Genomic DNA, 15,022 nt, shown 5'->3' with positions numbered 1-15,022 from the left:
GTTTAATTTCAGAAACGGAATTTTGTAAAATTATAAAATGATATGATCATATTGTGATAAGATGAGATTATAAAAACTTTATTGATCCCACACAGGGAAACTGAAGTTTCATAGCAGCAGAGGTTCAAAAACAGATGCATAGATGAATAACTTTAAAATACTGGAATACTATATATTTTGTGATCACCTATTGTGTGCAGGTGAAGCATAGAAAAATATATAAATAAAAGGTAATGAATACTACATTGACCAATATGTATAGTAATTATAAAGTTAATTGACTTCCAAATTATTACGGCTGAAGGTCAGTAGACATTAATTTTGATGTTGTTGCCCAGGTCTAAGCACCTCTGCACAAAATTGTGTATTGTTTAAGTAGCTGTCAAAATGCTTCAACTTTTCCGATTAGAACTCAGTAGCTATAAAGGAGGAAAAAAAAATTGCCACATGGAGCTGAAACCCAGCTGAGACAGATATACAGCCACTCTGGCACAAAGTGTGCTGTAAGGTCTCATGTAATCCTGCGTCTCAACAGGAGCCAGACGCAAGCATTTACCCGTAGGCCTCTCTGTCAGCCTAGACCTATCCCTGGCTGGAGAGGCATCTTGGGATGGGATGTACCCACAATGCCAAGAAGACAGGTGTTCTCTGCCAGCTGTCAGGGCAGCTTTTACTTCTTCTGCCTTCCTGCGTCAAGACAAACATTTGCATGTTTTGTATTGTCTGTCACCAATTGCATAATAATGTCCAGTAATACTGAAAGTTACCACACTGTAAAAGTGCCCTTTGAACAGTTTATCTGTATTAAGAGAATGTGTTTTATCTAATATAGATTTGACATTAACATTTCCTAGGATGCATGGTTAACATAAAAATATACAGTATATAGCTGTACAGTATATAGCTCTGAGCTCTTTAATTTACTTTAATTTTATTGTCATGTATACTTTCTTATTACTCCATGATTTAAATTTTGGTCAGTCTTTACACAATCACACTATATCTACTTTGTATATCTAAATATGGGTCTTTAGTATTAAAAATTCTGCTAGGTTTTGATAGGTATAGAAACAGCTGCTCCCCAAAAATATTTTGTTTCTGAAAATTCAGCAACCACTGCCTTTTTTCAGGACAAAAGTACATGTATACTCTGTGTGGTTACTGTGCTCATGAAGTACATTATGTAGAGCCACTGACTTTATAGACAGTTTATGTATGCAGCCAAGATAATGGTATGCGAATATAACAGAAATGCGACAGAAAAATCAATAAATGTCTAATGTTTCACACAAACTAAGCAAACAGTTTAGCTATTTGCATTGAACTATTCAGATACAAGGACATCTGAATATCACATAGCTCGATAAGCTGACTGCCTCTCTAAATGTATAAAGCCCTCAGAAGAGGCAAACAGAAAATATGATTCAAGTGCTCAGTCATGCTTGGTGTTATTACAAGGTCTGAAAAAGCAATTTTTACAGCCTTTAAAAAATGTGTTTCAATTCAAACAAAAGAGAGAAGTAAACTATTGACACCTTTAAATTAAAAGAAGCTTTGTTTACTATAAAGAGTGAAGTCATTTCAGTCTAATATTTGTATGAAATCGGTTTATTTAAATTAATCTTCTAACAAAGTCAGACGTTGATTAATTGATTTTTCTCTATAAAAATTAACCACAAACAATAAATTAATCTTGATTCTTGTTGTTCAGCTAAAATGACAGTTTTTAGTTGCTGAAACTGTTCTTCATTGTTCATTGCTGTTACCACATGCTGGGTACTGTATTGACAAATAGAGCAAATACAATATTGTGTCTTGAAATGATGCTGCTCTTTTCTGTTTGTTGGTTTTAGTATACAACATACCGTAAAAACACACAAAGCAGAATTATTCTATCAGTCTAATAATTATTTTTCCACTTAATCACATTTTCCTCGTGGCTGAGTTCATTTTCACAATAAGTTGTGCTGAGCCAGGCCTTTGAATGGCATTGCATATACTCTACATTACATTAGAGATGGAACTAAAACAAATGTTAACCTTGAGTTTGACTTATGTCAGAGATTTGATCCTTAAGTCTTAATTTAGAGTGCAGGTAAATATACTGAACTTGAATTGATCATGTGTTCTTAAAACAAAATTTGTTTTTATTGTATTCTTGTTGTTGCAAATGGACAGAATTACAGCATATCTGATAAATCATGTTTTGTGTTTTCTGTTTATTGCAGTATGGCTTGGATCGAATCCTGGGGGAGGAGAAAAGTCTTGCATTACTGGCAAGAGCAATTGATCCCACCCAGTCTGCCATGATGACTGACGTGGTGAAGCTGCTGTCAGCCATCTGCATTGTGGGCGAAGAGAACACGTATGTTGTGGCCTCATTTTTTTCTGTCAATAAATCTATGTCATACTTATTTTCTAATGTTAGTAGATGATGATTTTTGATTTCGCAGAAGTAAAATTATCCATTAGCTTAGTGGTTGTACTTGAAACTATGGTCCAGTTGATAACTATCCATTATTATTTATCAATTTCAGAGAAGGGCTTTAAAGCATTGTAAAACAGCCTTTTGCAAAGGGCTGAGCTGCCACAATTTCCCACAGTTAAAATGCTTGAAGTAATGCAAAGATAGGCCTGTAATACGTTCTCCTGTGAGTGTCACTTACACTAGGAACAGAAAGTATCACAGTACTGGTATTGTATATGCAATTGTATATTAATGATTTATTGCAAGAGTTGTACCAAGTGCAGCTAAGGTGTTTGTCTTATTTTGGTGAAAATACAGGAAAGACTGACAAAGCAAAATATTTAAAAAAAAATATTGAAATTAATCTATTATTGAATTAACTTGTATATATTGAATTAATATTAGAATTAATGTTTTCTTTTATTTGAGTGTCATACAGTTTCAAATTGTCATCACAAGCCCATCCACTCAAGCCCAACTGACAAGAAAGTAACTTCAGATATAGTGGACTAGAAGAGAGCTTATGGTCAAAATCACTGTAAATGAATGTATTTCTTCATTTTTTTTCCCCAAGTGTTCGCTGATGCATTTTATGTTCTCATTTAGTTTAGAGAAGGTCCTTGAAGCTATCACCACAGCAGGGGAATGGCGAGCTGTCGAGAGGTTCAGTCCCATTGTGCAGGGACTCCGAGATCGCTCGGTTCAATTACACGTAAGTGCAAAACACATGCACATCCATTGACGCCTTGTTTCCCCCAGATCTCTCTAACATTAAATTTGAAAAAATGGATTGACTGCAGGAAGTTGACCAGAGGTCTCTTAGTCACTGGCATGCTTTTGTCTGATAATGACTTTTTGTGAAGAATTATTAGTTGTATTCTTGTTTTCAGTTAAATCTGAGTTTTTTGTATGTAAAGTACAGATCCTGTCACAAAGGAAACATTGAGGCACCTATAATTTGATTGTATTTACCAGATTTGAGTATTTTTGTATTATTTGGGTTCATTATCTGTTCTTGCAATAGTTTGGTATAGAGTAAGATTCATGTTGGTTAAGTGCCCTAGTTGAGGTTAGGAGATCAAATAAGCAACTGTGAAACAATGAGGCAGTCTGGAACCGGTTAATCTGATTTTATCATTTGCAGTAATTAACATAATCAGCATGTGGTGCTGTTAGTTGCTCAATTAACACCAAGATCTCCTGTGATCTGGGGTTGCCAAATGTAGTAACATTCACTGATGTTTCTATCTGCATTTAGGTTACACGAATATCTAGTAATAAGCTGTACTTGTTTTATTATACAAGCAGTTGTGGGAAAAAAAAATATAACAAGATAACACAATAAAACAAACAAAACCATAAAATCATAGATTTCTCTAACTTTTACAGGAATAAGCTCTCCTTTTCTCATGATCTTTCTCGAAGCAAAGTTAATATTTTTGAAACTCAGAATAACCTTCCTAACCCACTTTCTAGTTTGACAGTTTTTTTTTTTTTTTACCGGTGAAGAGAGTGATCATTCATCCAATACCTACCACACAACTATCTTTTATAGATGCAAAACTGTAAACATACTCCTAGATGGTCAGAGGTGTAGTAGAAATAGTGAGGGAAGAAAAGAATGGATAAACAGACAAAATTAAAGGGAAACTGACAAAAAGATAATTACATGTGACATTGACACTGACAGCTAGTATTTCTTTCATACAGAGGCATTTAACATCCAATACTCATCTGTGACATTACAAGCGTAACCTTATGTACTGGATAGTTTATAAGGCCTTGGTTGTTTTTAACTGATGTTGGGTTATTTCTTACCACTTCTTATACGCAGCATAGATCCCTTTAACCCCATGCATTATTAAAGCACAGTTTCTGTTACCCTAACAGAGGCACTGTGTGGCTAAAGGCTCTCTCTTATTTGTCCACTTTTGTACACAGTCTCCCCTTGTGGTCTCTGTCTTAGGGAAATTGTGAATTTGACAATAACTGCAAATGGACACCACCGTATACCTAAATATTCTCTTACAGCATGAGAGTCTTAATGTTTTTGTAACTAATGAATGCTCTAGTCTGAATACAAAGCTGAGGCTAGTGTAGTTGAGTTGTAGTTATAGGTTAAATATATATACATTCTTAAATTCTTGTGATGTAAGAATGATGTTGTATGATGAGCTGGAATCAAATTACTGACCTCAAATACTAATGTAGCATCTGTACTGTGATGTTTTACAAAATGATGTAAAGCATTGTAGTGATCCTTCTTGTTCCCACTTTGTGTCTTATTATTGATTACGTATCTCTAGCAAGTTTCAACTCTGCATATTGAATTTGTATATACTTAAACCAAAGGAAGATAGGAAATCATTTAAGCTTTTATTACAATCTTTTGATATAACAAAGGTGTTATTTTCTTGACTGCCAAGACCAACAAGACAAAGGCTTTGTGACATTTTGTAATGTTGCCTACCTGTATTACAATATTAAAATGGAACTTTGAAGACTGGTAATTTCTAAGCTTGAGTGCTGGGAGCAAAAATAAGAGTGGGCTATCAAATTAACAATGGACCTTAAAACATCCGTATATCCTTCCAGGGTTCTAGCATTGCCATACCCTCTTTTCACACATGAGTGGATTGCTTTACTGATCAATAATTGATTTTTCTGTCTGTGTTTGCCTGGCTAGTTGAGTCACAGGATGCAGCGGTCCCTGTGCAGTAAACCAAAAACTCAGAGGGGAGTGAAAATCAGCTTCCAAAAGAGCGAGTTTGCCCTTAAATTGACTGTTAGTTAGTTTTGTGTGTATGGGTCTGCAGTTGTTGCATTAATATTAAAATCAGCCCCCCCCTAGTTGGTGACTGGAGAAAATAGACATGCATTAGTTATGGTCCTCTGCTTCCTAGGGACATAACTCATTTAGAATGCATGCCGGCGTGCTTTTCATCAACTTCTGGAAGAAGAAGTCTGTCTCTCTCTTTCTCTGGTTCTCTCTCTCTCTTCTCTCTGACTCATTGTTCTGTGTACCTTTCATGTTGCAGGTGGCATGCATGCAGCTCATCAATGCACTTGTAACATCTCCTGATGAGCTGGACTTCAGGCTGCATATCAGAAATGAATTTATGCGCTGTGGTCTGAAAGAGATATTGCCGGTAAGCACAACATAACCACCCCACCACTAACACACACACACACACACACACACACACACACACACACACACACACACAAAGACACATAATATAAACTCACATTCACCTTGTATTAATATTTAAATGAATTGTCCACTTCAGTGAAATATTGTAGATTTGCTCCAACAAATAATTTATGAAACACAGAGGAAGGTTTGCACGTCCTCTGCCTGTGCCAGCACTAGAAACCAATAAAGTTTCTAGTGCTTGGGCTAATAATCTTCCCACTGGCTTTTATACCATCTACCTAACATATTTATCTGTTGTAAACAATGTTGCTATAGCTGCCAAGAAAACAAACAAATTAAAATGAGGATCTGGTCCCCACACCTGTATATCATGAGTAATAACAGCATTTACAATGAGCACCTTACCTTTACCCCGGCTTGTAGCTTCCCTGTAAATATGTCATGAAGGGGTCTCAAGCCTTTCTTTCTGATTGTTTCTTAATTCTTTATCTTTTTGAATCTGTTTTGCCTGCCTTCTTTTTCTTCCTTAATCCATCTTTAGCAACTGACAACCGTCAGGAATGAGGCCCTTGACATTCAGCTGAAGGTATTCGAGGAGCACAAAGAAGAGGACATGATAGAGTTCTCTCATAGACTGGAGGACATCAAGAGCGAGCTGGAATATCCTTGTCATTATTTATCTGATTCAGTGGCTGTTTCTCGTAAATGTGGCTAATGTACATTGGAAACATTAATGTCATCCAGCTAAGGTCAATTACTCCTGATGAGATACTAGATAACAAAAAGTGTGACGTTAAAATAAAATGCGAAATAATTTCAGTCATTTTATATTTCAGAAGCTTCGACTTTTTCATGTGAAAATGCAATGTTTCCATTTTTGTATGAGTCCTTGACTCTCTGCACTGATGCGGGGGATGTGTTCAGTATTGTGCAGAGCATGGTGAAGGACAGCAGTGCAGAGCCCTATTTCCTCTCCATACTGCAGCACCTGATGCTTATACGCAATGACTACTTGGTCAGGTAAAACTCTGCAACACACACACACACACACACACACAGAACATTAATTATCTAAAGTGTAATAAAGCAAGCAGTGTTTTACTTTTCATTTTCCTCTTCATGCTGCCGTTCTCACATTTACTCTTAGTCTCTCCTTGCATGTCTGTCACTGGGAAACTCTTAGAATTCTTTCATGTCATCTCTATTCATTAGCTCTATTATTTTCTTTATAGACCAGAGCTCTTTGGCTCTGGTCAGATATATACAGTAATGTATCTTGCAGTCCGATTGATAATAATGTTGACTGACATATAGCATGTTAATTTCACATTTTGTCCAAGTACGTGCACAAGCAATGGTCCGGGCTCCTTTTCAACACTGGTAATAATGTACACTGATGAAGAGCTTATGTTTTGTAAAGGTTTCTCTCCTTTTGCCTTAAACCCTCTCAATGACACTGGCTAACAAAGAGAATGCTGTGTCTTTCATCTCCAAGCCATCTACAGCAACCATGGCTCCGGAGTATTTCTCATCTGCTATTAATGGTACTTTTCAAAGGCTTATTTTATGTTGGTTCACTCACAGCTGGATGTGAGTTAAACCTTGGCTTGATCAAAAGATGGAGCTTTAATCTGAAGAATATGAAATGTATCATCCGCAGTTTTTCTCCCACCCGAAAAACAACACCTAAAGTGTCTGGCACTCAGCTTGGGTGTTTCTGATTAATTTTCTTCATCAGAAATGATTGTTAAATGTTAATAGTACCCGAACAAAGCATTCTTTTTATAGTGCAGTGCATATTTGAAATCCTGTTTTAGTACAAGTTGTACATCTTTACATATCTTTATCATTTTTATGACTGCCAACATTGGTGCCATCTATTTTGTAAGCATTAAAGGGGACCTGTTATGCTCATTTCCAGTTCTAAATTTTTATTTCTGGACTCCACTAGAGTAAGTTTGAATGATACACAGTTCAAAAAACTCTTATTATTAAAACTTTCTTATACTGGCCCTTTATGGCCCTCAGTTCAGCCTCTGTCTCTTAACAGGCCGTTGTAGCTGCTGTCTCTTTAAGGCCCCCCTACCAGTGAGCCCACCCAACATTTCCTGCTTTACTTGCTTCATATTAAAAGCTTCTAAACGATGGGAGACTTTTACTGTGAAGAATTTACAGGAAGTGAAATGTGTTCCTCACTGAATTAGGAGACCTTCATTAGCGGTGCTAAAAACTGGTCGAAATAACAAGATGTGGACATTTTTGGAGTTATTTGTTCAGCAGATCAGTTTGAAATAATGCAGGGAGGAAGGATGTGCAGGTTCAGGTTTATGAGATGTTAGGTTTTGCTGCTTTTTCCTACTTTTTCATCACTGTAAATGTTATATCTTTGAGTTTTGAACTATTGGTGATCAGATTAATCACTAATGAATATAATTGTTGCAGGCATCATGCAAGCATGATTTCTTTTGGTCCTTTTGACTTAGGTTGGTGATAGCTGGGATCAAATTAAAAGAACACACTCATGCAAATACACACTTAATAATTTTGTGTGTGATGTTTGAAAAAAATATGCAGTTTTATTGGCATGGATTAATGTATAGGCTGTTGTTTTTCCCTCATTCTCATACTATATGGTGTAGCAACACAGTGTTCTTAAGATTGTTTTTAGGTTGGCTTCAAGTATTCTTTTAGAATACATTTACATTTTCCTCAGGCAGTTCTGTACACTTGATATCATTAATTTTCACCATTGGCACATAAGGCATCATATCTGAATGTGATCATTTTAATGCACTGGATCCCCAGCGACTGACTGGTGTAGTGAACGTTAGTTATTTAATTCTTGGTGTCCTTGATGTCAAGAATATATAGTCCCCTTTTACACAGGGGTCCCAAAGCCATACAGTAATGAAAGGAACACCAGCAGCTTGACTGACTACATGCCTCATTCCATTTGATTGTTAGTATTTTTATCTTCATTCAATGATTCCACTGTGCTGCTCATATTCAAAATCATAGACATGGTACTCATAATATCACATCCAGCCTCAGCATTATTTTAGGAAGAGGTGGAAGACACTGTCACTGATTAGGTGTTTATAAGTCTCAAAGTATTTGTTAATGATTTGGTGTAGCAGAGATTTGGACTCTGTGGCTTTGCAAGATAATGAGCACTTCAAACAGACACTTTCCTTTTAACTTGCAATTGCACTGTTGCTCCCAGCCTTACATGGCATCTGTTGTAGCATAATATCTCTTTTTGCTTATTGTGGCATGCCCTCGGTTGTTCTGTCATCAATGCCTTCAACAGGGCCATTTGATTTGATTTAATTGCAATTACTTAGCAACTGCTAATAGCTTGGTGTGTTTTCCCATTGTTCATCAAAAGTGTGCTTATATCAAGGTGTAAGTGGTTTATATTGTAAGCTGGTGTTTTTAAGTTTTATTGTTCTAATAGAACCAGACCCTCAATTTGTGTAACATTAGCAAGCTCCTCATATTGTCATCATGTTACAGTCCCAAGAATCAAGACAGTCACAATCAATACACTACCTATTAACCAGGCAGCATCACAAATGTTATTTTATTTACTGAGAACACAGTTATGTTTAAAAAATCAGTGATCTCATTTGCCTGCAAGAGGAGTTCTCTTACAGTAGATTAGAGTAATAATGAGAGTTTGTATTTTCACACTACACAAAAAAAAAACTGCATTTGTTTAAAGCAAAAATTTGATACCAATAATCCCACACTGAATTGATATTTCTGTATAGCATCAACATATGTCTGTGTTTTTCCTACTCTGCTGTTTTCTTAGTGTCTTTTATGTCTCTCTCATCCCGACTCTCAGGCCTCAGTACTTTAAGATCATTGAGGAGTGTGTGTCTCAAATTGTGCTCCACCGCAGTGGTACTGACCCAGACTTCAGTTACCGCAAGCGTCTAGATGTGGATTTCAGCCACCTCCTAGGCAAGTTACACATTTGACAGTTTATTTACATTACAGGTGTTTCAATAAAATATAAATGATTTTCATTTTGATTTCCTGTTTTCAGAGGTGTGTGTAGACAAAGCTCGATCTGATGAGTATGAACAAAGAGCTTCAGAACTGGCACAGAAGGCAAGTAAAAACACCCCACATGGCCAAAATAAAATCCACGTAGGCATTCTGCCATTCATTATAATTTTCTTAAATAAAAAATAACATCTGTTTAGATAATAATACATAAAAGAATATGACAATGACAAGCTTCTTCCCAACTGGTTCAACAGCTTCTTTATTTTGGTCCATGTTATTTGAGTTTGCTAATGTATTGTATATTACTACAGTTTTAGCAAAGACAGTTGATATTTTTGTTTTTGTAACACACACACACACACACACACCCACACACATACATCCTTGAATAAATTTATGAGGTGATATGGACTGGCTGCTGGGATTATTTGATGTCTGGGTAGCAGCAGGTTGGAGATCCTGATTAGGATGTGCTCACTGATTGGTATGTGTGTATAGCACATAAAAGCTTTTATTAATGAATGGGTGTTCGACAGAAGGTTGAAATCCAATCAGTAAATGAAGGTAATCGGGGTAAAATGAGTGTTGATTATAGAAAATAATTATACCACTAAATAGACTTAAATAATTTAAACGATTACCTTAATTCTGAGTTGCATAAATTCAATATCAGTATGTGCTTGTGTGACTAATTTGGATATGCATTTCTTATTTTTAGTTTGACGAGGAGTTTTTAAGCAGACAGGAGGCACAAGCTCAGCTGGTTAAGTGTGAAGAAAAAATAACTGAACTCCAAGCAGAGCTGCAGGCCTTCAGGACCCAGGTATATCTGACAGTCTTTCTGCTTACTCTATGATTTGTTTTATATCCCCCGTTTTTTTGCACACTCACAGTACATTACCTCTATATCTCTCTTTTAAATGTAAATTTTTGTAAACTGCGTTATTCTATAGGGGATATTAGATGTGAGAAAACACTAGATGTGATTACTCAACAAGACCCCTAAATCTACCACTGAATTGCAATTCAACTTTCTTTTCTTACTTTTCATTATGAGATGTTCTTGTTATTTTGGGGTGCGTGATATGGGATAGGGGGTTTTATCCACTGGAGCCTGCAGTTTGATTTGACATGGAGGCTGCTCTACTGGCTAGCTGACACTAAGTCTAATGAGAACACTGACGAGTCCCCCATGTTGGCCATTTCTAATTCTCTGATCTCTATCCCATAAGAGGAAATTGTTCTAAAAGCAATTTATTCTGACAACCCCCTTCAACCTCAGTACTGGGCCTCTCTTCAACCCCCCAACACTCAAGAGAGTCGCTCCCACGCCCTGGCACTGCTAGATAACTACACACTCAGAGAGGGGAAAAGAACTTCCTTTTTATTTTCCCGATAATTTTTCAATTTGAGAGAGCAAACACAGAATGAATACTCAAATAGTACCTTGGTTGAAATGACAGTGGTACATTTAGCCACTGTGGGTACATACACACACTTTGTCTCGCTGTCTTTGTCTGTCCGTGTCCGTGTCACTCTAACTCTGAGCAACACACACACACACACACACACACACACACACACACACACCCACACACACACACACACACACACACACATACTTGTTAATTCAGCAAAGGTGTTCTTCCCTCTAGAGGCAGTAGCAGAGTAAGGGCCCAGGGCTGACCTTTAGTGTGCGTCTTTAATCTAAAACTGGTGCATGGATCAATAAGCCATTTGCTTTGTATGATACAATTTACGAAGCTTTGTAGCCCCAGTTATAACATTTGATTTTTAGCTTTGGAAAAAACAAATTATTGTGGGTATGTTCTGGACAGAATCTGGACCATTTATGTGCATTTGGCCTCTGCTTGATGGTTGAGAGAACACGCCTCTGACATCTGTAGCACAATCTGTGGTATTAGACACAAAAGCATACTGTGCTACACACTTAGCAGATGATGTAGTTCGTCTGCTTCCATTTTCTGTCTCTACTTTCAGTCCATTTCCTTTTTTTTCTCAAATTCACTGTTTATTTATCCAAGGTCAGGTTTCTTGAACACTGCTCCACACACACAGTAAAAAAAAAAATAAAAATCCTTTACTAGAAACAAGCAAAATATTCTGTAATCGACTAAAGTTTGCTAGAATCACACTAAAAAAGTCTGCCAATGAGGGAAAAAAAATCAACATTTGTTTAAAATAGAATAAAAAGGCAACCCCTTCAAAATATTATCTGACCGTCAATATAAGCTACAAAAAGGCTATTTAAGGTAAAGAAACTTGAAACTTTGTTTTTGTATACAATTATAAAGGTGGTTTACTATGCTGCATAGATGAAGGAGTATGAAGAAGATGATACTGCATTGAGAAGGATGTTCAAGGAGTCAAGGATTATTTAGAAGTTTAGGATTATTTTTAGGATTTAGCTTTCAAAACACACAAAGACATTTGTATTCAGTAGAAAATCTAACAAATAACATAGAAACTGTTAGTGCTAGGTAGGTTCAATAAAAAACATCTAACAAATAAGGTGGGGGGGAGTTAAAGTGGTAGGCGCGGGGGCAGGCCTGTAGGCCGAGGAGGGAGTTACGGCCAATCCACAAAGAAAGCGTTTTTTAGAAGCATTTTTGACATCCGTCACTTGCATGTCTCATGGAACAGGTAAACTTCCATTTTATTAAATGTACAGTGGGAACTCCTTATAGAGATCATGGTTACAGTGATCAACCGCTTATATGGAACAAAGAGCTTGGGACAGAATCATTCCTATACGAATGCTGTTTAAATAATTCAGTTATAGTAATCAAGTAGTCCACTTATAATGTTCATTTTGGGTCTTTTCATACATGACAAAATATGGAAAAATATTTTAAAACTATGGTAATTTTTTTTTTTCTTAACCTTACTCCCATGATACATGTATGATGTGTACTTAGCAGCTGTGGCACTATTATCAGGCGTTGTGGCGCACCTCTGCAGGTTTGTGTGGAGATGTAGGGTGTGGGTGATTATTTGTAACCACTGTGAAACAATCAGAAAATAATGTTTTATTCCTCTCATTTACCGGCTTTCTCTCTACCACTGCTTGCTCTCCTCATCCACTCTCTAGCTTGCTCGACCGCTGTTTCTCTCTCTCTCTCTCTCTCTCTCTCTCTCTCGCGCTCTCTCTCGCGCTCTCTCTCTCGCTCTCTCTCTCGCTCTCTCGTCTTTTTTAAAATGAGTCGGGAAGCTGACAGAAAAGCCTAACTTTACTTTTAACGTTATCAAATGAAGGGAAATGTCCCTCCCCTCTTTCTTGTAATGTTTCTGTCCTCCCTCATGGCAGGGTTGTACATCTCTAATCAGTCTGATCACCAGCTGTAATATACAAATGTCAATTAGATAGTAATCTGCATGAGAAATAATGAAAAAGAAAAAAATCGGTTACAATAATCCACTTATAGTGATCAATCTCACCCGGGCAGACATGATCACTATAAGCGGTTTCCACTGCATCAATCCACACTGAATCTGAGACACGTGTGAGTGATGTGCATCTCAGGGAGACCCCCCGTGTTTTTTTTATGCTTCAAGTCTATTTTTGTTGTGTTTAGTGAAGCGTAATCTGCACAGACAGCTGTTACAATTACACAAATATCCCAATGTATACGTGTGTTGAACTTATTAACCGTATCTACACTGATTGATTGAGGCTCCCAGTCTGTCTGTGAGCTTGCCTGTTTAACTACAGGCAGTTTCCCTTCACTCACTACAGTGGGCGGGAAAATAAAATCAATGAATCAATACATACAAACACTGTCGATTTCTTCCCGTAGAGCCGACATGAAATCGGTTTTGGTTCAGTAAATTTCTGCTGTCTGTCAGCCTGGTGAAGGCAGTTTAGCCGGCCGCTGTCCTCTCAGCTCCCCAGGAGCTGCTGCTGACAGACGGCTGTTTACAGAAGACGGAGTCAGTGTGGATTGCATGACAGAATGCTTACGCGCCGCTCACGTCTCGCTTCCTATGTGGATTCCCAGTTAAGCTTAGGAGGTAATGAGTTTTATGGCACAGGGGAAAAAAGTGTAGTTGTGTCTGGTGGTATAGTTTTTAATTGTCTGGTATCTCCTCCCAGAGGGGTGGGGCTGTAATATGTGGTGACCGGGGGTGTGATGGGTCAGCCAGGATGCCCCTGGCCTGTTTCTTGGCCCTGGAGGTGTGGATGTCATGGAGGGAGGGCAGGCTGCAGCCAATGATTTTCTCTGCTGAGTGGACGAGATGCACTGCAGCCTGTCTGTCTCTCTCTCTTTCTGATTGGCTGAGGGGAACCAGACCAGTATGGAGGAGGTCAGGACGGACTGGATGATGGTGGTGTAAAATTGTACCAGCATTCCCTGTGGCAGATTTAATTTTTTGACTTGCCTCCACTTACTGGATTATTGGTCGTTGGATCCTGGCTGTGTTAAATGATCATTTTACATTAAAACCAAGTTCAACTAGATTTAAAATTAAATTAAAAATGATTTTACTTAAATTCCTAGTTTTTTCAGTACATTTGCACAGTTACACACATTCGCACCTAGAACTTGCCAGGTACTACCACAGTGTATTTTGTTGGCCACTGAGTCAACATTGAGGGATATTTAAAAAAAAAAAAAAAGACCATTAACTTGCCATATTTTATTCAGTAAACTTAGTTATATTTTTTGTATTTAATGTATATGTCCTCACTTACCTTTTTTCTTCTCCCTGTTTATCTAGTTTGGAGCTGTACCTGTGAGTCTGTCTTCTGCCCATGTTGGACAGGCGTCACCTTCCTCTGCATTCCCCTCTGGGCCTCCACCCCCTGCCCATGCATCTGGGGTGCCGCCTCCTCCTCCTCCACCTCCTCCACCTCCTTTACCTGGCTGTCCTGCCCCACCTCCTCCACCTGGAGTGCCTCCTCCATTTGGTGCCCCTCCTCCACCCCCGTTAGGGTTTGGTGGTGGTTTAGGCTCTCCCACTCACCGTGCGCTGCCTTATGGCCTCAGGCCTAAGAAGGATTTCAAGCCTGAGAACTCCATGAAGCGCCTCAACTGGTCCAAGGTAAGACAGTGCAAGGTGTTTCTAATATTTATCTATACCCATTTAAGTATGTGAGGGTAACAGAATACAGGAAACACTTCTCAATATGATGCAGTCCAATACACCACTGTCAGCTATTTTTATTTAGTCTTAGTCTTGTGTCAAATGTCCTTTTTAGTTCTTATCATATTTAGTCAACCTCATCCTGTTTTGTTTTTTTTGTCAAGTTTGAGTTGACTAAAAGTCTGGGCATTTTAGACTTATCTGAGTCAAAGAGAACTGTAACTATTTTAGTATAGTTTTAGTTCATCGTTATCGACATAAATTTTACTGCGATT

The 15,022-nt window shown here is 37.7% G+C and overlaps 1 protein-coding gene across 6 annotated transcripts in view; it reads left to right on the top strand.

Moving 5' to 3' along the window:
• LOC122982863 (protein diaphanous homolog 3-like) overlaps window positions 1–15,022 on the top strand; it is a 190,865-nt gene that overhangs the window by 39,912 nt on the left and 135,931 nt on the right. For all 6 annotated transcript variants that reach the window (XM_044352483.1, XM_044352474.1, XM_044352467.1 and 3 more), the window contains 9 exons: window positions 2,229–2,365; window positions 3,074–3,179; window positions 5,506–5,616; window positions 6,166–6,284; window positions 6,528–6,644; window positions 9,475–9,593; window positions 9,679–9,743; window positions 10,360–10,464; window positions 14,382–14,705. In XM_044352483.1, the coding sequence (XP_044208418.1) occupies window positions 2,229–2,365; window positions 3,074–3,179; window positions 5,506–5,616; window positions 6,166–6,284; window positions 6,528–6,644; window positions 9,475–9,593; window positions 9,679–9,743; window positions 10,360–10,464; window positions 14,382–14,705 (1,203 nt within the window). The remainder of the gene's footprint in view (window positions 1–2,228; window positions 2,366–3,073; window positions 3,180–5,505; window positions 5,617–6,165; window positions 6,285–6,527; window positions 6,645–9,474; window positions 9,594–9,678; window positions 9,744–10,359; window positions 10,465–14,381; window positions 14,706–15,022) is intronic.

This window comes from Thunnus albacares, chromosome 1, assembly GCF_914725855.1.
Source record: "Thunnus albacares chromosome 1, fThuAlb1.1, whole genome shotgun sequence".
NCBI classification, from domain to species: Eukaryota; Metazoa; Chordata; class Actinopteri; order Scombriformes; family Scombridae; genus Thunnus; species Thunnus albacares.
Note: the sequence above shows the minus strand (reverse complement) of the source record. Positions and strands in the feature narration are given on the sequence as shown.